This window comes from Hyla sarda, assembly GCF_029499605.1.
Source record: "Hyla sarda isolate aHylSar1 chromosome 1 unlocalized genomic scaffold, aHylSar1.hap1 SUPER_1_unloc_3, whole genome shotgun sequence".
Taxonomy (NCBI): domain Eukaryota; kingdom Metazoa; phylum Chordata; class Amphibia; order Anura; family Hylidae; genus Hyla; species Hyla sarda.
In genome coordinates this window covers 516,541-538,360 of record NW_026607589.1, presented here as the reverse complement: position 1 = coordinate 538,360, position 21,820 = coordinate 516,541, and the positions used below count along the sequence as shown (strand labels likewise).

The window sequence follows — 21,820 nt, the reverse complement described above, 5'->3', positions numbered from 1 at the left end:
CTGTAATGTCTCCATGATAATCTTCTCCTCGCTGTGTATAGTCCTGTAATGTGTCCATGATAATCTTCTCCTCGCTGTGTATAGTCTCCTGTAATGTCTCCATGATAATCTTCTCCTCGCTGTGTATAGTCTCCTGTAATGTCTCCATGATAATCTTCTCCTCGCTGTGTATAGTCTCCTGTAATGTCTCCATGATAATCTTCTCCTCGCTGTGTATAGTCTCCTGTAATGTCTCCATGATAATCTTCTCCTCGCTTTGTAGTCTCCTGTAATGTCTCCATGATAATCTTCTCCTCGCTGTGCATAGTCTCCTGTAATGTCTCTATGATAATCTTCTCCTCGCTGTGTATAGTCTCCTGTAATGTCTCCATGATAATCTTCTCCTCGCTGTGTATAGTCTCCTGTAATGTCTCCATGATAATCTTCTCCTCGCTGTGTATAGTCTCCTGTAATGTCTCCATGATAATCTTCTCCTCGCTGTGTATAGTCTCCTGTAATGTCTCCATGATAATCTTCTCCTCGCTGTGTATAGTCCTGTAATGTCTCCATGATAATCTTCTCCTCGCTGTGTATAGTCTCCTGTAATGTCTCCATGATAATCTTCTCCTCGCTGTGTATAGTCTCCTGTAATGTCTCCATGATAATCTTCTCCTCGCTGTGTATAGTCTCCTGTAATGTCTCCATGATAATCTTCCCCTCGCTGTGTATAGTCTCCTGTAATGTCTCCATGATAATCTTCTCCTCGCTGTGTATAGTCTCCTGTAATGTCTCCATGATAATCTTCTCCTCGCTGTGTATAGTCTCCTGTAATGTCTCCATGATAATCTTCTCCTCGCTGTGTATAGTCCTGTAATGTCTCCATGATAATCTTCTCCTCGCTGTGTATAGTCTCCTGTAATGTCTCCATGATAATCTTCTACTCGCTGTGTAGTCTCCTGTAATGTCTCCATGATAATCTTCTCCTCGCTGTGTATAGTCTCCTGTAATGTCTCCATGATAATCTTCTCCTCGCTGTGTATAGTCTCCTGTAATGTCTCCATGATAATCTTCTCCTCGCTGTGTATAGTCTCCTGTAATGTCTCCATGATAATCTTCTCCTCGCTGTCTATAGTCTCCTGTAATGTCTCCATGATAATCTTCTCCTCTCTGTATATAGTCTCCTGTAATGTCTCCATGATAATCTTCTCCTCGCTGTGTATAGTCTCCTGTAATGTCTCCATGATAATCTTCTCCTCGCTGTGTATAGTCCTGTAATGTCTCCATGATAATCTTCTCCTCGCTGTGTGTAGTCTCCTGTAATGTCTCCATGATAATCTTCTCCTCGCTGTGTATAGTCCTGTAATGTCTCCATGATAATCTTCTCCTCGCTGTGTATAGTCTCCTGTAATGTCTCCATGATAATCTTCTCCTCGCTGTGTATAGTCTCCTGTAATGTCTCCATGATAATCTTCCCCTCGCTGTGTATAGTCTCCTGTAATGTCTCCATGATAATCTTCCCCTCGCTGTGTATAGTCTCCTGTAATGTCTCCATGATAATCTTCTCCTCGCTGTGTATAGTCTCCTGTAATGTCTCCATGATAATCTTCTCCTCGCTGTATATAGTCTCCTGTAATGTCTCCATGATAATCTTCTCCTCGCTGTGTATAGTCCTGTAATGTCTCCATGATAATCTTCTCCTCGCTGTGTATAGTCTCCTGTAATGTCTCCATGATAATCTCCTCGCTGTGTATAGTCTCCTGTACTGTCTCCATGATAATCTTCTCCTCGCTGTGTATAGTCTCCTGTAATGTCTCCATGATAATCTTCTCCTCGCTGTGTATAGTCTCCTGTAATGTCTCCATGATAATCTTCTCCTCGCTGTGTATAGTCTCCTGTAATGTCTCCATGATAATCTTCTCCTCGCTGTGTATAGTCTCCTGTAATGTCTCCATGATAATCTTCTCCTCGCTGTGTATAGTCCTGTAATGTCTCCATGATAATCTTCTCCTCGCTGTGTATAGTCTCCTGTAATGTCTCCATGATAATCTTCTCCTCGCTGTGTATAGTCCTGTAATGTCTCCATGATAATCTTCTCCTCGCTGTGTATAGTCTCCTGTAATGTCTCCATGATAATCTTCTCCTCGCTGTGTAGTCTCCTGTAATGTCTCCATGATAATCTTCTCCTCGCTGTGTATAGTCTCCTGTAATGTCTCCATGATAATCTTCTCCTCGCTGTGTATAGTCTCCTGTAATGTCTCCATGATAATCTTCTCCTCGCTGTGTATAGTCTCCTGTAATGTCTCCATGATAATCTTCTCCTCGCTGTCTATAGTCTCCTGTAATGTCTCCATGATAATCTTCTCCTCTCTGTATATAGTCTCCTGTAATGTCTCCATGATAATCTTCTCCTCGCTGTGTATAGTCTCCTGTAATGTCTCCATGATAATCTTCTCCTCGCTGTGTATAGTCTCCTGTAATGTCTCCATGATAATCTTCTCCTCGCTGTGTATAGTCTCCTGTAATGTCTCCATGATAATCTTCTCCTCGCTGTGTATAGTCCTGTAATGTCTCCATGATAATCTTCTCCTCGTTGTGTATAGTCTCCTGTAATGTCTCCATGATAATCTTCTCCTCGCTGTGTATAGTCTCCTGTAATGTCTCCATGATAATCTTCTCCTCGCTGTGTATAGTCCTGTAATGTCTCCATGATAATCTTCTCCTCGCTGTGTATAGTCTCCTGTAATGTCTCCATGATAATCTTCTCCTCGCTGTGTATAGTCTCCTGTAATGTCTCCATGATAATCTTCCCCTCGCTGTGTATAGTCTCCTGTAATGTCTCCATGATAATCTTCCCCTCGCTGTGTATAGTCTCCTGTAATGTCTCCATGATAATCTTCTCCTCGCTGTGTATAGTCCCTGTAATGTCTCCATGATAATCTTTTCCTCGCTGTGTATAGTCTCCTGTAATGTCTCCATGATAATCTTCTCCTCGCTGTGTATAGTCTCCTGTAATGTCTCCATGATAATCTTCTCCTCGCTGTGTATAGTCTCCTGTAATGTCTCCATGATAATCTTCTCCTCGCTGTGTATAGTCTCCTGTAATGTCTCCATGATAATCTTCTCCTCGCTGTGTGTAGTCTCCTGTAATGTCTCCATGATAATCTTCTCCTCGCTGTGTATAGTCTCCTGTAATGTCTCCATGATAATCTTCTCCTCACTGTGTATAGTCTCCTGTAATGTCTCCATGATAATCTTCTCCTAGCTGTGTATAGTCCTGTAATGTCTCCATGATAATCTCCTCCTCGCTGTGTATAGTCTCCTGTAATGTCTCCATGATAATCTTCTCCTAGCTGTGTATAGTCCTGTAATGTCTCCATGATAATCTTCTCCTCGCTGTGTATAGTCTCCTGTAATGTCTCCATGATAATCTTCTCCTCGCTGTGTATAGTCTCCTGTAATGTCTCCATGATAATCTTCTCCTCGCTGTGTATAGTCTCCTGTAATGTCTCCATGATAATCTTCTCCTCGCTGTATATAGTCTCCTGTAATGTCTCCATGATAATCTTCTCCTCGCTGTGTATAGTCCTGTAATGTCTCCATGATAATCTTCTCCTCGCTGTGTATAGTCTCCTGTAAAGTCTCCATGATAATCTCCTCGCTGTGTATAGTCTCCTGTAATGTCTCCATGATAATCTTCTCCTCGCTGTGTATAGTCTCCTGTAATGTCTCCATGATAATCTTCTCCTCGCTGTGTATAGTCTCCTGTAATGTCTCCATGATAATCTTCCCCTCGCTGTGTATAGTCTCCTGTAATGTCTCCATGATAATCTTCTCCTCGCTGTGTATAGTCCTGTAATGTCTCCATGATAATCTTCTCCTCGCTGTGTATAGTCTCCTGTAATGTCTCCATGATAATCTCCTCGCTGTGTATAGTCTCCTGTAATGTCTCCATGATAATCTTCTCCTCGCTGTGTATAGTCTCCTGTAATGTCTCCATGATAATCTTCTACTCGCTGTGTATAGTCTCCTGTAATGTCTCCATGATAATCTTCTCCTCGCTGTGTATAGTCTCCTGTAATGTCTCCATGATAATCTTCTCCTCGCTGTGTATAGTCTACTGTAATGTCTCCATGATAATCTTCTCCTCGCTGTGTATAGTCTCCTGTAATGTCTCCATGATAATCTTCTCCTCGCTGTGTATAGTCTCCTGTAATGTCTCCATGATAATCTTCTCCTCGCTGTGTATAGTCTCCTGTAATGTCTCCATGATAATCTTCTCCTCGCTGTGTATAGTCTCCTGTAATGTGTCCATGATAATCTTCCCCCCGCTGTGTATAGTCTCCTGTAATGTCTCCATGATAATCGTCTCCTGTAATGTCTCCATGATAATCTTCTCCTCGCTGTGTATAGTCCTGTAATGTCTCCATGATAATCTTCTCCTCGCTGTGTATATTCCTGTAATGTCTCCATGATAATCTTCTCCTCGCTGTGTATAGTCTCCTGTAATGTCTCCATGATAATCTTCTCCTCGCTGTGTAGTCTCCTGTAATGTCTCCATGATAATCTTCTCCTCGCTGTGCATAGTCTCCTGTAATGTCTCTATGATAATCTTCTCCTCGCTGTGTATAGTCTCCTGTAATGTCTCCATGATAATCTTCTCCTCGCTGTGTATAGTCTCCTGTAATGTCTCCATGATAATCTTCTCTTGGCTGTGTATAGTCTCCTGTAATGTCTCCATGATAATCTTCTCTTGGCTGTGTATAGTCTCCTGTAATGTCTCCATGATAATCTTCTCCTCGCTGTGTATAGTCTCCTGTAATGTCTCCATGATAATCTTCTCCTCGCTGTGTATAGTCTCCTGTAATGTCTCCATGATAATCTTCTCCTCGCTGTGTATAGTCTCCTGTAATGTCTCCATGATAATCTTCTCCTCGCTGTGTATAGTCTCCTGTAATTTCTCCATGATAATCTTCTCCTCGTTGTGTATAGTCTCCTGTAATGTCTCCATGATAATCTTCCCCTCGCTGTGTATAGTCTCCTGTAATGTCTCCATGATAATCTCCTCCTCGCTGTGTATAGTCCTGTAATGTCTCCATGATAATCTCCTCCTCGCTGTGTATAGTCCTGTAATGTCTCCATGATAATCTTCTCCTCGCTGTGTATAGTCTCCTGTAATGTCTCCATGATAATCTTCTCCTCGCTGTGTATAGTCTCCTGTAATGTCTCCATGATAATCTTCTCCTCGCTGTGTATAGTCCTGTAATGTCTCCATGATAATCTTCTCCTCGCTGTGTATAGTCTCCTGTAATGTCTCCATGATAATCTCCTCCTCGCTGTGTATAGTCCTGTAATGTCTCCATGATAATCTTCTCCTCGCTGTGTATAGTCCTGTAATGTCTCCATGATAATCTTCTCCTCGCTGTGTATAGTCTCCTGTAATGTCTCCATGATAATCTTCTCCTCGCTGTGCATAGTCTCCTGTAATGTCTCCATGATAATCTTCTTCTCGCTGTGCATAGTCTCCTGTAATGTCTCCATGATAATCTTCTCCTCCCTGTGCATAGTCTCCTGTACTGTCTCCATGATAATCTTCTCCTCGCTGTGTATAGTCTCCTGTAATGTCTCCATGATAATCTTCTCCTCCCTGTGTATAGTCTCCTGTAATGTCTCCATGATAATCTTCTCCTCGCTGTGTATAGTCTCCTGTAATGTCTCCATGATAATCTTCTCCTCGTTGTGTATAGTCTCCTGTAATGTCTCCATGATAATCTTCTCCTCGCTGTGTATAGTCTCCTGTAATGTCTCCATGATAATCTTCTCCTCGCTGTGTATAGTCCCTGTAATGTCTCCATGATAATGTTCTCCTCGCTGTGTATAGTCTCCTGTAATGTCTCCATGATAATCTTCTCCTAGCTGTGTATAGTCTCCTGTAATGTCTCCATGATAATCTTCTCCTCGCTGTGTATAGTCTCCTGTAATGTCTCCATGATAATCTTCTCCTCGCTGTGTATAGTCTCCTGTAATGTCTCCATGATAATCTTCTCCTCGCAGTGTATAGTCTCCTGTAATGTCTCCATGATAATCTTCTCCTCGCTGTGTATAGTCTCCTGTAATGTCTCCATGATAATCTTCTCCTCGCTGTGTATAGTCTCCTGTAATGTCTCCATGATAATCTTCTCCGCGCTGTGTATAGTCTCCTGTAATGTGTCCATGATAATCTTCCCCCCGCTGTGTATAGTCTCCTGTAATGTCTCCATGATAATCGTCTCCTGTAATGTCTCCATGATAATCTTCTCCTCGCTGTGTATAGTCCTGTAATGTCTCCATGATAATCTTCTCCTCGCTGTGTATATTCCTGTAATGTCTCCATGATAATCTTCTCCTCGCTGTGTATAGTCTCCTGTAATGTCTCCATGATAATCTTCTCCTCGCTGTGTAGTCTCCTGTAATGTCTCCATGATAATCTTCTCCTCGCTGTGCATAGTCTCCTGTAATGTCTCCATGATAATCTTCTCCTCGCTGTGTATAGTCTCCTGTAATGTCTCCATGATAATCTTCTCCTCACTGTGTATAGTCTCCTGTAATGTCTCCATGATAATCTTCTCCTCACTGTGTATAGTCTCCTGTAATGTCTCCATGATAATCTTCTCTTGGCTGTGTATAGTCTCCTGTAATGTCTCCATGATAATCTTCTCCTCGCTGTGTATAGTCTCCTGTAATGTCTCCATGATAATCTTCTCCTCGCTGTGTATAGTCTCCTGTAATGTCTCCATGATAATCTTCTCCTCGCTGTGTATAGTCTCCTGTAATGTCTCCATGATAATCTTCTCCTCGCTGTGTATAGTCTCCTGTAATGTCTCCATGATAATCTTCTCCTCGCTGTGTATAGTCTCCTGTAATGTCTCCATGATAATCTTCTCCTCGCTGTGTATAGTCTCCTGTAATGTCTCCATGATAATCTTCTTCTCGCTGTGCATAGTCTCCTGTAATGTCTCCAAGATAATCTTCTCCTCGCTGTGTATAGTCTCCTGTAATGTCTCCATGATAATCTTCTCCTCGCTGTGTATAGTCTCCTGTAATGTCTCCATGATAATCTTCTCCTCGCTGTGTATAGTCTCCTGTAATTTCTCCATGATAATCTTCTCCTCGTTGTGTATAGTCTCCTGTAATGTCTCCATGATAATCTTCCCCTCGCTGTGTATAGTCTCCTGTAATGTCTCCATGATAATCTCCTCCTCGCTGTGTATAGTCCTGTAATGTCTCCATGATAATCTTCTCCTCGCTGTGTATAGTCCTGTAATGTCTCCATGATAATCTTCTCCTCGCTGTGTATAGTCTCCTGTAATGTCTCCATGATAATCTTCTCCTCGCTGTGTATAGTCTCCTGTAATGTCTCCATGATAATCTTCTCCTCGCTGTGTATAGTCCTGTAATGTCTCCATGATAATCTTCTCCTCGCTGTGTATAGTCTCCTGTAATGTCTCCATGATAATCTCCTCCTCGCTGTGTATAGTCCTGTAATGTCTCCATGATAATCTTCTCCTCGCTGTGTATAGTCCTGTAATGTCTCCATGATAATCTTCTCCTCGCTGTGTATAGTCTCCTGTAATATCTCCATGATAATCTTCTCCTCGCTGTGTATAGTCTCCTGTAATGTCTCCATGATAATCTTCTCCTCGCTGTGCATAGTCTCCTGTAATGTCTCCATGATAATCTTCTCCTCGCTGTGCATAGTCTCCTGTAATGTCTCCATGATAATCTTCTCCTCCCTGTGTATAGTCTCCTGTAATGTCTCCATGATAATCTTCTCCTCGCTGTGTATAGTCTCCTGTAATGTCTCCATGATAATCTTCTCCTCCCTGTGTATAGTCTCCTGTAATGTCTCCATGATAATCTTCTCCTCGCTGTGTATAGTCTCCTGTAATGTCTCCATGATAATCTTCTCCTCGTTGTGTATAGTCTCCTGTAATGTCTCCATGATAATCTTCTCCTCGCTGTGTATAGTCTCCTGTAATGTCTCCATGATAATCTTCTCCTCGCTGTGTATAGTCCCTGTAATGTCTCCATGATAATGTTCTCCTCGCTGTGTATAGTCTCCTGTAATGTCTCCATGATAATGTTCTCCTCGCTGTGTATAGTCTCCTGTAATGTCTCCATGATAATCTTCTCCTCGCTGTGTATAGTCTCCTGTAATGTCTCCATGATAATCTTCTCCTCGCAGTGTATAGTCTCCTGTAATGTCTCCATGATAATCTTCTCCTCGCTGTGTATAGTCTCCTGTAATGTCTCCATGATAATCTTCTCCTCGCTGTGTATAGTCTCCTGTAATGTCTCCATGATAATCTTCTCCTCGCTATGTATAGTCTCCTGTAATGTCTCCATGATAATCTTCTCCTCGCTGTGTATAGTCTCCTGTAATGTCTCCATGATAATCTTCCCCTCGCTGTGTATAGTCCTGTAATGTCTCCATGATAATCTTCTCCTCGCTGTGTATAGTCTCCTGTAATGTCTCCATGATAATCTTCTCCTCGCTGTGTATAGTCTCCTGTAATGTCTCCATGATAATGTTCTCCTCGCTGTGTATAGTCTCCTGTAATGTCTCCATGATAATCTTCTCCTCGCTGTGTATAGTCTCCTGTAATGTCTCCATGATAATCTTCTCCTCACTCTGTATAGTCTCCTGTAATGTCTCCATGATAATCTCCTCCTCGCTGTGTATAGTCCCTGTAATGTCTCCATGATAATCTTCTCCTCGCTGTGTATAGTCCTGTAATGTCTCCATGATAATCTTCTCCTCGCTGTGCATAGTCTCCTGTAATGTCTCCATGATAATCTTCTCCTCGCTGTGTATAGTCTCCTGTAATGTCTCCATGATAATCTTCTCCTCGCTGTGTACAGTCCTGTAATGTCTCCATGATAATCTTCTCCTCGCTGTGTATAGTCTCCTGTAATGTCTCCATGATAATCTTCTCCTCGCTGTGTATAGTCCCTGTAATGTCTCCATGATAATCTTCTCCTCGCTGTGTATAGTCTCCTGTAATGTCTCCATGATAATCTTCTCCTCGCTGTGTGTAGTCTCCTGTAATGTCTCCATGATAATCTTCTCCTCGCTGTGTATAGTCCCTGTAATGTCTCCATGATAATCTTCTCCTCGCTGTGTATAGTCCTGTAATGTCTCCATGATAATCTTCTCCTCGCTGTGTAGTCTCCTGTAATGTCTCCATGATAATCTTCTCCTCGCTGTGTATAGTCTCCTGTAATGTCTCCATGATAATCTTCTCCTCGCTGTGTATAGTCTCCTGTAATGTCTCCATGATAATCTTCTCCTCGCTGTGTATAGTCTCCTGTAATGTCTCCATGATAATCTTCTCCTCGCTGTGTATAGTCTCCTGTAATGTCTCTATGATAATCTTCTCCTCGCTGTGTATAGTCTCTTGTAATGTCTCCATGATAATCTTCTCCTCACTGTGTATAGTCTCCTGTAATGTCTCCATGATAATCTCCTCCTCGCTGTGTATATATCCTCCTTGTTCCCAGTCTCCTTTCCTCTGTCATTCTATCCTTGTTCCCATGTATGTGCTCTTACCCCTGTAAACACATAGGTCTTCTTCATTACATTCACTTTCATACCTACACCCCATTTATGTCTTCAGTGGATTCTCCCCATGTCGGCCGCTCTCTCCCCCATGTACAGATCACATGACCTATGCACTTTCATCAATCACTTTTAACCATCTGATTCCATTGTGTAATATAAAAGTCGTCCCATAAATCACTGCTCCATCTCTTGTCTCTTATTCTCTTCTAATATCTGCAGGTATCGGTCTCTGCTACTTCTATTACAAAGCATCTCTGATGCAGAGACACCTTACAAGGAACAGAGACATTGTCTTTGACAGGTGTCCCTGCTCCACAGCACAATTTCAATGGTGCCTTACACTAGTTAGATCCCATAACGATCCAGGAAATTACATTTTTGCATCTTCATTTGTTTCCTCCTCTCCGAAGAGCCATCACTCATTTTTCCATCTCCAGACCCTATTGCTTGTTTTTTGCGGTAACAATCATGTTATGTGCTGTAAAATTGACTTGTTATCTTCATAGATCAGGTTGGTACGATCCCTATGTATAACGTAGCGTTATCTTTAACTCTTTTTTTTATTTAAACTCATTTTACTATAAAAGTGAGTAAAGAGACGTACAGTGTAAGTACAGACCATGGAAGTCTATGACAAAATCCCATTCAGCACAGCATGATGTATACAGAGTGAGGACAGCTGCATAACACAGTCACTGACTACAGACACAATACAACCTAAACCGGGAACCTTAAACACAATAGACATATATTTACGTCTATTCCCGGCTCCCATTATGTGAAGCGCGCTCAGGAGCTGATCGCGCTTCATACCCGATGAGTCTCTGTTTCTATCAGCAACCAGCGGCTAATACCGGACTTCGACGATCAGGCTGGTGTCCGGCACCAAAGTCGCGGCATCTAAAACAGAAGAAGACACATGCTGGTTAGCTCAGTGGGCTGGTCGGGACCGCCGCCGTGAAATCTCTGCATGGAGATCGCAGGGGGTCCGAGTGGAGGGACTCCCGCGATCAGACATCTTATCCCCTATCCTTTGGGTGGTCCATGTGGTCTGATGAGCACAGTTAAACAGATTTGTAAATTACTTTTATTTAAAAATCTTAAGTACTGAAAGGATAATCAGCTGCTGTATGTTCTTTTTGTTGTGTAGTTCTTTCCAGTCCGACCACAGTGCTCTTTGCTGCCACTTCTGTCCATGTCAGGAACTTTCCTGAACAGAAGCAAATACCTATAGCAAACCTCTCCTGCTCCGGACAGTTCCTGACATGGACAGAGGTGGCAGCAGAGAGCAATGTGATCAGACTGAAAAGAACTACACAACTTCCTGTGGAAGTACTGGAAGAATTAAGATTTTTAAATAGAAGTAATTTGCAATTCTGAATAACTTTATAGCACCAGTTGATTAAAAAAATTGTTTTCTATCGGAGTACCCCTTTAAAAGATTCCATAAATAAATTATTACAGCCGGTGACTGGGCAGAATCTGAGACTGTTCCCTGCATATAGTGGTTACTACTCACCTGGGCGGTTACCTGTAGGAATGTCCTCCTTATACTGCTCATCACTGCTCACATCTGTCTCTTCTTCTTCTCTTAAATCTGTAGTATTACTATAGATCACATCTTTCCCTGTAGGAATGTCCTCCTTATACTGCTCATCACCGCTCACATCTGTCTCTGCTTCTTCCTTTATATCTGTAGTATTAATATAGATCACATCTTTTCCTGTAGAAATGTGCTCCTTATACTGCTCATCACCACTCACATCTGTCTCTGGAGCATTAATATTGTTCGGATCTTCTCCCTGATTCATAAGATGTGGAAGAAATATAGTAAAAGTCATCAGACAGTAGGAGAAGTCACGTGGGATGTTATAGATGAGCAGGAGATGAGGAGTCATGGAGGGTGAGGGGACTGACCACAGGAGCTTCACAGCCCTTCTACAGATTATAGGGAATATCTCCATCTACCTGATCATCCTGTGGAAGAAGAGGACGGGGACACCTCTCGGGTGCTGTTCTCTTACTGGATCTGACTGTAGGGAACACATACAGAGACTGAATTCATTCTTTACATACAAATAATGAGAGGACGTGTGTATATAGTCATGTCTATTACCTGGTGATGTGAGGGGCTGCTGATCCTCCATCATGACCTGATCCTTGTACTGATCCTTGTGTCCTTCTACATACTCCCACTCCTCCATGGAGAAATAGACCGCCACGTCCTGACACCTTATAGGAACCTGACACATAATGATACAGTCATCACCCCGACCCCTCCAGTGGTGTTACTGTATAATGTCCCAGCATTCCCAGCAGTGTCACCTCTCCAGTCATCACCAGACCCCTCCATTACTGTATAATGTCCCAGCAGTGTCACCTCTCCAGTCATCACCAGACCCCTCCATTACTGTATAATGTCCCAGCAGTGTCACCTCTCCAGTCATCACCAGACCCCTCCATTACTGTATAATGTCCCAGCAGTGTCACCTCTCCAGTCATCACCAGACCCCTCCATTACTGTATAATGTCCCAGCATTCCCAGCAGTGTCACCTCTCCAGTCATCACCAGACCCCTCCATTACTGTATAATGTCCCAGCATTCCCAGCAGTGTCACCTCTCCAGTCATCACCAGACCCCTCCATTACTGTATATTGTCACAGCAGTGTCACCTCTCCAGTCATCACCAGACCCCTCCATTACTGTATAATGTCCCAGCAGTGTCACCTCTCCAGTCATCACCAGACCCCTCCATTACTGTATAATGTCCCAGCAGTGTCACCTCTCCAGTCATCACCAGACCCCTCCATTACTGTATAATGTCCCAGCATTCCCAGCAGTGTCACCTCTCCAGTCATCACCAGACTCCTCCATTACTGTATATTGTCCCAGCAGTGTCACCTCTCCAGTCATCACCAGACCCCTCCATTACTGTATATTGTCCCAGCAGTGTCACCTCTCCAGTCATCACCAGACCCCTCCATTACTGTATAATGTCCAAGCAGTGTCACCTCTCCAGTCATCACCAGACCCCTCCATTACTGTATAATGTCCCAGCAGTGTCACCTCTCCAGTCATCACCAGACCCCTCCATTACTGTATAATTTCCCAGCAGTGTCACCTCTCCAGTCAATACCAGACCCCTCCATTACTGTATAATGTCCCAGCATTCCCAGCAGTGTCACCTCTCCAGTCATCACCAGACCCCTCCATTACTGTATAATGTCCCAGCAGTGTCACCTCTCCAGTCATCACCAGACCCCTCCATTACTGTATAATGTCCCAGCAGTGTCACCTCTCCAGTCATCACCAGACCCCTCCATTACTGTATAATGTCCCAGCAGGGTCAACACTCCAGTCAGCAGCTCCATCATCTTGTTGAGGAGTTCTAGAATCTTCTGTTCGTCCATTTCCTCATGTATCAGGGAGTCAGGTGGGGGCCCTGGGATTGGGCTCAGGGTTCTTCCCCATCCTTCACACACAGGGGCCTGACAGCGCCCACTAGAGGACTTCTTCACTACTGTGTAATCCTGTGTATGAAGAGACACATTAATATCACTACATACATTCCCAGAATCCCTCACCTCTCCAGTCATATCCATCTGTTATTACATAGATAAGAATGAGGTCATGTGACATCACTCCCAGAATCCCTCACCTCTCCAGTCATATCCATCTGTTATTACATAGATAAGAATGAGGTCATGTGACATCACTCCCAGAATCCCTCACCTCTCCAGTCATATCCATCTGTTATTACATAGATAAGAATGAGGTCATGTGACATCACTCCCAGAATCCCTCACCTCTCCAGTAAGCCGGAAGAGTATCTGTAGGGTGAGGTTTATGATCCTGTCGGCCATCTTGTTCCTGTCTCTCTCCATGGTTGATGGGTCATCCAGGAGAATTCTCTTATATAGAAGATATCAGCAGAGGATCCTGGATTGGAGAAACCTGAAGGGAAGAAGAGGAGACGATGATAAACCGCACCAAATTCTATGGAGAAATAAAATCCATTTCCTGGAGATAATCTGGGGAAACATCTGAGGAGACATTATAGTCACAATCATGGAGGCTGTAAACCTAGTCAGGGGATCCATCATAGTCTGGGGCGGAGTCATGGTGGGTGGGTAGAATATGGAGACAGGAATCCACCCTCCATGTTATCCAGGTAATACCAGAAGCCACGAGTGGTGAGAAGATGGAAATGATGGACAAAGTGTCTGTCACGATTCGGCTGGCAGGAGGTGGATCCTCTGTGCCAGAGAGGGATTGGCGTGGACCGTGCTAGTGGACCGGTTCTAAGTTACTACTGGTTTTCACCAGAGCCCGCCGCAAAGCGGGATGGTCTTGCAGCGGCGGTAGTAACCAGGTCGTATCCACTAGCAACGGCTCAACCTCTCTGACCGCTGAAGATAGGCGCGGTACAAGGGAGTAGAGAAGAGCAAGGTCGGACGTAGCAGAAGGTCGGGGCAGGCAGCAAGGATCGTAGTCAGGGGCAACGGCAGGAGGTCTGGAACACAGGCTAGGAACACACAAGGAAACGCTTTCACTGGCACGATGGCAACAAGATCCGGCGAGGGAGTGCAGGGGAAGTGAGGTATACATAGGGAGTGCACAGGTGAACACAATAATTAGAACAACTGCGCCAATCAGGGGCGCAGTGGCCCTTTAAATCGCAGAGACCCGGCGCGCGCGCGCCCTAGGGAGCGGGGCCGTGCGCGCCGTGACAGGACCGACGGAGAGCGAGTCAGGTACGGGAGCCGGGGTGCGCATCGCGAGCGGAAGCCACCCGCATCGCGAATCGCATCCCGGCTGGAGGCCGTATCGCAGCGCACCCGGTCAGTGAATCTGACCGGGGCGCTGCAGTAGCGAGGATGTTGCGAGCGCTCCGGGGAGGAGCGGGGACCCGGAGCGCTTGGCGTAACAGTACCCCCCCCCTTGGGTCTCCCCCTCTTCTTGGAGCCTGAGAACCTGAGGACCAGACTTTTGTCTAGGATATTGTCCTCAGGTTCCCAGGATCTCTCTTCAGGACCACAGCCCTCCCAATCAACCAAAAAATAAGTTTTCCCTCTGACCTTCTTGGAGGCCAGTATCTCCTTTACGGAGAAGATGTCAGAGGAACCGGAAACAGGAGTGGGAGAAACAAGTTTGGGAGAGAAACGGTTGATGATGAGTGGTTTAAGAAGAGAGACATGAAAGGCATTAGGAATACGAAGAGAAGGAGGAAGAAGTTTGTAAGAGACAGGATTAATTTGGCACAAGATTTTGAAAGGACCAAGATAGCGAGGTCCCAATTTGTAGCTGGGGACACGGAAGCGGACATATTTAGCGGAGAGCCATACCTTGTCTCCGGGAGAAAAAATGGGGGGAGCTCTTCTTTTCTTATCGGCAAACTTTTTCATGCGAGATGAAGCCTGTAAGAGAGAATTTTGGGTCTCTTTCCATATGGTGGAAAGATCACGAGTTACTTCATCCACAGCGGGCAAACCAGAGGGCAAGGGAGTAGGGAGGGGGGGGAAGAGGGTGACGGCCGTACACCACGAAAAATGGGGATTTGGAAGAAGATTCAGAGACTCTGAAGTTGTACGAGAATTCGGCCCATGGTAGAAGATCTGCCCAGTCATCCTGGCGGGAGGAAACAAAATGCCGTAAATAGTCACCCAGGACCTGGTTAATTCTTTCTACTTGCCCGTTGGATTGAGGATGATAAGCAGAAGAGAAGTTTAATTTAATCTTGAGTTGTTTACAGAGAGCCCTCCAGAATTTTGACACGAATTGGACGCCTCTATCCGAGACGATCTGCGTGGGCAAACCGTGAAGACGAAAAATGTGTACAAAAAATTGTTTTGCCAACTGAGGCGCTGAAGGAAGACCAGGAAGAGGAATAAAATGTGCCATCTTGGAAAATCGATCAACGACCACCCAAACAACAGTGTTGCCACGGGATGGGGGTAAGTCTGTAATAAAGTCCATACCAATCAGAGACCAAGGCTGTTCGGGGACAGGCAGAGGATGAAGGAGACCAGCAGGCTTCTGGCGAGGAGTCTTATCCCGGGCACAGACAGTGCAGGCCCGCACAAAATCAACAACATCCGTCTCCAGAGTCGGCCACCAATAGAAACGAGAGATGAGTTGCAAGGACTTTTTGATGCCCGCATGGCCAGCGAGATGGGAGGAGTGACCCCATTTGAGGATTCCGAGGCGTTGGCGTGGAGAAACGAAGGTCTTCCCTGGAGGAGTTTGCCTGATGGAGGCTGGAGAAGTGGAGATCAGGCAGTCAGGAGGAATGATGTGTTGCGGAGAGAGCTCTACTTCCGAGGCATCCGAGGAACGAGAGAGAGCATCGGCCCTAATGTTCTTGTCGGCAGGGCGAAAATGAATTTCAAAATTAAAACGGGCAAAGAACAGAGACCACCTGGCCTGGCGAGGATTCAGCCGTTGGGCAGACTGGAGATAGGAGAGATTCTTGTGATCGGTGTAAATGATAACTGGAATTTTTGATCCCTCCAGCAGATGCCTCCATTCCTCCAGTGCTAATTTAATGGCCAGTAGCTCTCGATCCCCGATGGAGTAGTTCCTCTCCGCCGGAGAGAAGGTCCTAGAAAAAAACCCACAAGTAACAGCATGCCCGGAGGAATTTTTTTGTAGAAGGACCGCTCCAGCTCCCACTGAGGAGGCATCAACCTCCAATAGGAAGGGTTTAGATGGGTCAGGTCTGGAGAGCACGGGAGCAGAAGAAAAGGCAGACTTGAGCCGTTTAAATGCGTCTTCCGCTTGAGGAGGCCAGGACTTAGGATTGGCATTCTTCTTGGTTAAAGCCACGATAGGAGCCACAATAGTGGAAAAATGTGGAATAAATTGTCTGTAATAATTGGCGAACCCCAAAAAACGTTGGATAGCACGAAGTCCGGAGGGGCGTGGCCAATCTAAGACGGCAGAGAGTTTATCAGGATCCATTTGTAGTCCCTGGCCAGAGACCAAGTATCCTAGGAAAGGAAGAGATTGACATTCAAACAGACATTTCTCCATTTTGGCATAAAGTTGATTGTCTCGAAGTCTCTGAAGAACCATGCGGACATGCTGGCGGTGTTCTTCTAAGTTGGCAGAAAAAATCAGAATATCGTCCAGATACACAACAACACAGGAATATAAGAGATCACGAAAAATTTCATTAACAAAGTCTTGGAAGACGGCAGGGGCGTTGCACAGGCCAAAGGGCATGACCAGATACTCAAAGTGTCCATCTCTAGTGTTAAATGCAGTTTTCCATTCGTCCCCCTCCCTGATGCGGATGAGATTATAAGCACCTCTTAAGTCCAGTTTGGTAAAGATGTGGGCACCTTGAAGGCGATCAAAGAGTTCTGAGATAAGAGGTAGGGGGTAGCGGTTCTTTACCGTGATTTTATTAAGTCCGCGGTAGTCAATGCAAGGACGTAGGGAGCCATCTTTTTTGGACACAAAGAAGAATCCAGCTCCGGCAGGAGAGGAGGATTTGCGGATAAACCCCTTTTTTTAATTTTCCTGGATGTATTCAGACATAGCAAGAGTCTCTGGGGCGGACAGAGGATAAATTCTGCCCCGGGGTGGAGTAGTGCCCGGGAGGAGGTCAATAGGACAGTCATAAGGCCTGTGAGGGGGTAAAGTCTCAGCTTGTTTTTTGCAAAATACGTCAGCATAGTCCATATAAGCCTTAGGGAGACCGGTTACAGGGGGAACCACAGGGTCACGGCAGGGAGTACTGGGAACCGGTTTAAGACAGTCCTTGAAACAAGAGGTACCCCAGCTCTTGATCTCTCCTGTGGACCAATCAAGGGTTGGGGAATGGCGTTGAAGCCATGGTAGTCCAAGGAGAATTTCGGAAGTGCAATTGGAGAGGACCAAAAACTCAATTTTTTCGTGATGAGGTCCGATGCACATTAGGAGGGGCTCTGTGCGGTAACGTACGGTACAGTCCAATCTTTCATTGTTAACGCAATTGATGTAGAGAGGTCTGGCGAGACTGGTCACCGGGATGTTGAACCTGTTGACGAGAGAGGCCAAAATAAAATTTCCTGCAGATCCGGAATCCAAGAAGGCCATAGTAGAGAAGGAGAAGGTAGAGGCAGATATCCGCACAGGCACAGTAAGGCGTGGAGAAGCAGAGTTGACATCAAGAACTGTCTCACCTTTGTGCGGAGTCAGCGTACGTCTTTCCAGGCGGGGAGGACGGATAGGACAATCCTTCAGGAAGTGTTCGGTACCGGCACAGTACAGGCAAAGATTCTCCATGCGGCGTCGTGTCCTCTCTTGAGGTGTCAAGCGAGAACGGTCAACTTGCATAGTCTCCACGGCGGGAGGCACAGGAACGGATTGCAGAGGACCAGAGGAGAGAGGAGCCGGGGAGAAAAAACGCCTCGTGCGAACAAAGTCCATATCCTGGCGGAGCTCCTGACGCCTTTCGGAAAAACGCATGTCAATGCGAGTGGCTAGATGAATGAGTTCATGCAGGTTAGCAGGAATTTCTCGTGCGGCCAGAACATCTTTAATGTTGCTGGATAGGCCTTTTTTAAAGGTCGCGCAGAGGGCCTCATTATTCCAGGATAGTTCAGAAGCAAGAGTACGGAATTGTATGGCGTACTCGCCAACGGAAGAATTACCCTGGACCAGGTTCAGCAGGGCAGTCTCAGCAGAAGAGGCTCGGGCAGGTTCCTCAAAGACACTTCGAATTTCCGAGAAGAAGGAGTGTACAGAGGCAGTGACGGGGTCATTGCGGTCCCAGAGCGGTGTGGCCCATGACAGAGCTTTCCCAGACAGAAGGCTGACTACGAAAGCCACCTTAGACCTTTCGGTAGGAAACTGGTCCGACATCATCTCCAAGTGCAGGGAACATTGTGAAAGAAAGCCTCGGCAAAACTTAGAGTCCCCATCAAATTTATCCGGCAAGGATAGTCGTAGGCCTGAAGCGGCCACTCGCTGCGGAGGAGGTGCAGGAGCTGGCGGAGGAGATGATTGCTGAAGCTGTGGTAGTAGCTGCTGTAGCATCACGGTCAGTTGAGACAGCTGATGGCCTTGTTGCGCTATCTGTTGTGACTGCTGGGCGACCACCGTGGTGAGGTCGGCGACAACTGGCAGTGGAACTTCAGCGGGATCCATGGCCGGATCTACTGTCACGATTCGGCTGGCAAGAGGTGGATCCTCTGTGCCAGAGAGGGATTGGCGTGGACCGTGCTGGTGGACCGGTTCTAAGTTGCTACTGGTATTCACCAGAGCCCGCCGCAAAGCGGGATGGTCTTGCAGCGGCGGTAGCAACCAGGTCGTATCCACCAGCAACGGCTCAACCTCTCTGACTGCTGAAGATAGGCGCGGTACAAGGGAGTAGACAAGAGCAAGGTCGGACGTAGCAGAAGGTCAGGGCAGGCAGCAAGGATCGTAGTCAGGGGCAACGGCAGGAGGTCTGGAACACAGGCTAGGAACACACAAGGAAACGCTTTCACTGGCACGATGGCAACAAGATCCGGCGAGGGAGTGCAGGGGAAATGAGGTATACATAGGGAGTGCACAGGTGAACACAATAATTAGAACAACTGCGCCAATCAGGGGCGCAGTGGCCCTTTAAATCGCAGAGACCCGGCGCGCGCGCGCCCTAGGGAGCGGGGCCGCGCGCGCCGGGACAGGACCGACGGAGAGCGAGTCAGGTACGGGAGCCGGGGTGCGCATCGCGAGCGGACGCCACCCGCATCGCGAATCGCATCCCGGCTGGAGGCGGTATCGCAGCGCACCCGGTCAGTGGATCTGACCGGGGCGCTGCAGTAGCGAGGATGTTGCGAGCGCTCCGGGGAGGAGCAGGGACCCGGAGCGCTTGGCGTAACAGTGTCTGAGGACTCTTCATCATCCAGTAGATGTGACCTGTCATGGTCGGAGGTCAGGAGGTCACTGTCCTATGTCACACACCTTCTCTTACCATCCTATTTTAACTATAGTCAGTTATTCTGATGCCAACTAGGTGTTTACCCTGACCACTGGAGGGCGCCAAATATCAGGACTCCGGACAATAAACAGTTACACATATAAGGGATTTGGTGACACCGCACTGGAATCATTGATAATGGGATCATCCATCTAGGATATTTCCACACAGGATCGAGATGTTCTGCCTCCTACTAATCCCAAGGATTTCCTCACATTATCACCTTCTATTATATACATACGTATACGCTTATTGTGAGCGGCTTTACCTCATCTCACCTTCTCTCATAGTGGACTGAGGACATCTAGACCTGATATTCCTTCATTGTATGTATCCCACTGCAAACAAACCATTGTGCCTCCCCCTTAGGGGGTGTAAAGACTTTTTTGACATGGTCACATGACACTTCTCTGTGCTTTTCGTACTTTAGATCACATAAAGCTTTGGTGGGATCATAGTTGAATGGATCCGTGTCACACTGGGAATTATTGTCCCGTAATTGTCCAGAATCCGGGCAGAAAGCCAATCTGGTCTCCAGGGTTGGTACGACACTGTGTCGGGAGTTTGAATCCTGATGTGGATGTTGTCCCTCCAGGTACCCACGTTATAGACCCTTCTCATCTGGAACACGTTGTTTGTGGTAACAAAGGGGATAGAACAGAGGGGCCCCGAGCAGAGAAGGCTGAGGGAGAAGCCTCTGAGGAGAGACCATATGTTACCACTGTGCCTTGTGTGCGACCGTAAGGAAGGAGGTAGAAGCAGCCACCGGGACCACAGTGGTGGCCATCTTAGATTGCTGTATGGAAGAAATGGCTAATACCCAGAGAAGACATTAACCAGATGACAAGATGGGCGGGGGGGTGACCTGCAGCCCTTCACTATACAATCCCCTCTCATAGACCTGCATTGAGAGGGCGTGACAGAACAAGGGGGGTGGCTATGCCAGCACAACCCCCGCTCCAAGCGTTCGGAACACTGGGGCAGCAGAGTACACCTTTAATGGGTTAATCATTAGCGGTGCCTGGATGCTTATAGCTCCTAAGCTCTAAATCCCATATGGGGCACAGGGCGTAAATGTACCGCATGTTCTTAAAGGAGTTCTGTAGTAAAAAAATAATCAGCGGATAGGGGACAAATTATAGATCTCGGGGGTCTGACTACTGGGACCCCTTGCGATCTCTTGTACGGGGCCCTGACAGTTCACAGGAAGTGGGCGTGCCAACCCCTGCACAGAGTGGTGGCCAAAACACTTTGGTGCTTTAGCAGCGGCTTCCTGTGGGGGGTCGGATCGCCTGCTTCCTGCAAACTGATGGGGCAAACTGACAGGAGATCGCGGGGGATCCCAGCATATCGACCCCTGCAATCTCTAACTTATCCCCTATCCTCTCGATAGAGGATGTTATTTGTCACTGCAATAGTCTTTTAAGGGTTAATAACATCCCCAATAATCCTGATCTGATGGTGACCGCACACACATACCTGTATCTGTAGAGGAGCCGTGTGCTTACAGGACCTGCGATGATGTCACTGTCATGTGATCAGTCACATGATCAGGGGCTGCTGCTCTGAGAGATCTCCACACACAACACAACAGCAGTGACTGCCCCACCAGGACCTGCTCTGTATCTGTTACATGCTGGAGGTGTAGGACCTGTGATGATGTCACAATCATGTGACCAATACATTTGTGGGTAAAGTTTAGCAGTAAAGATGTGACTGTGGCTGAAGGACCTGTGGGGAGGATCATGTGACATGAGTGGGCGGAGCTCAGCAGTGTTGTCGAGAAGATATTGTAGTTGAAGGACCTGTGATAATGGTCATGTGACAGCAGAGTCCTGCAAACACTGAGCAGATGAGCCTAGAGCAGCAGCCCCTGATCACGTGACTGATCACATGACGGTGACATCATCGCAGGTCCTGTAAGTACACGGCTCCTCTACAGATACAGGTAGGTGTGTTCTCTCCCTGTCAGGATTCTCTTACGTCCCTCCAGCAGCACAGATGGTATATTCCTCCCCCCGCACATTGGTATGACCCATGCATTGTACTGACAATAAAACCTTACAAGGGTTAAACGCACCCCCTCCCCTATATAGAGGCCGATCCCCTCATCATGTGATTTCTCCTTTGGGGATTATTTTTATGTATTTTTGTGTTTTTTTTACTTTAATATTATTTTATCTTTGCTCCTGGTGAGAGAAGGGTTAATATATTGTGTTGTTTCTGCTGCTGTTTGTGTTATTCCGCCATCTTTACTCATTTCCTATATCTCCGCCCAGTTGGCCCCCAGCTA

The 21,820-nt window shown here is 46.3% G+C and overlaps 3 protein-coding genes across 3 annotated transcripts in view; 1 reads left to right on the top strand and 2 right to left on the bottom strand.

Moving 5' to 3' along the window:
- The window catches only part of LOC130298173 (uncharacterized), a 308,559-nt gene that overhangs the window by 143,027 nt on the left and 143,712 nt on the right, over window positions 1–21,820 (bottom strand). The window lies entirely within an intron of this gene.
- The window catches only part of LOC130298171 (uncharacterized), a 133,634-nt gene that overhangs the window by 34,392 nt on the left and 77,422 nt on the right, over window positions 1–21,820 (top strand).
- Window positions 10,237–21,219, bottom strand: LOC130298161 (zinc finger protein 316-like). Its single transcript, XM_056551072.1, has 7 exons — window positions 21,007–21,219; window positions 13,385–13,532; window positions 12,905–13,108; window positions 11,694–11,820; window positions 11,546–11,610; window positions 11,097–11,379; window positions 10,237–10,477 (listed from the first exon to the last, which is right to left on the bottom strand). Exons 2-7 carry the CDS (start codon window positions 13,460–13,462, stop codon window positions 10,425–10,427), a joined length of 810 nt encoding a protein of 269 aa, XP_056407047.1. The 5' UTR covers window positions 13,463–13,532; window positions 21,007–21,219; the 3' UTR covers window positions 10,237–10,424.

Bases quoted from the DNA above. Each gene is read 5' to 3' on its own strand.
- LOC130298161 (XM_056551072.1), bottom strand. From the start codon at position 13,462: ATGGAGAGAGACAGGAACAAGATGGCCGACAGGATCATAAACCTCACC. The intron at 13,109-13,384 runs GTGAGGGATTCT...CTTCATACACAG, and splicing joins TCTTCCGGCTTACTGGAGAG to GATTACACAGTAGTGAAGAA. The intron at 11,611-11,693 runs GTAATAGACATG...TGTTCCCTACAG, and splicing joins GCAGCCCCTCACATCACCAG to TCAGATCCAGTAAGAGAACA.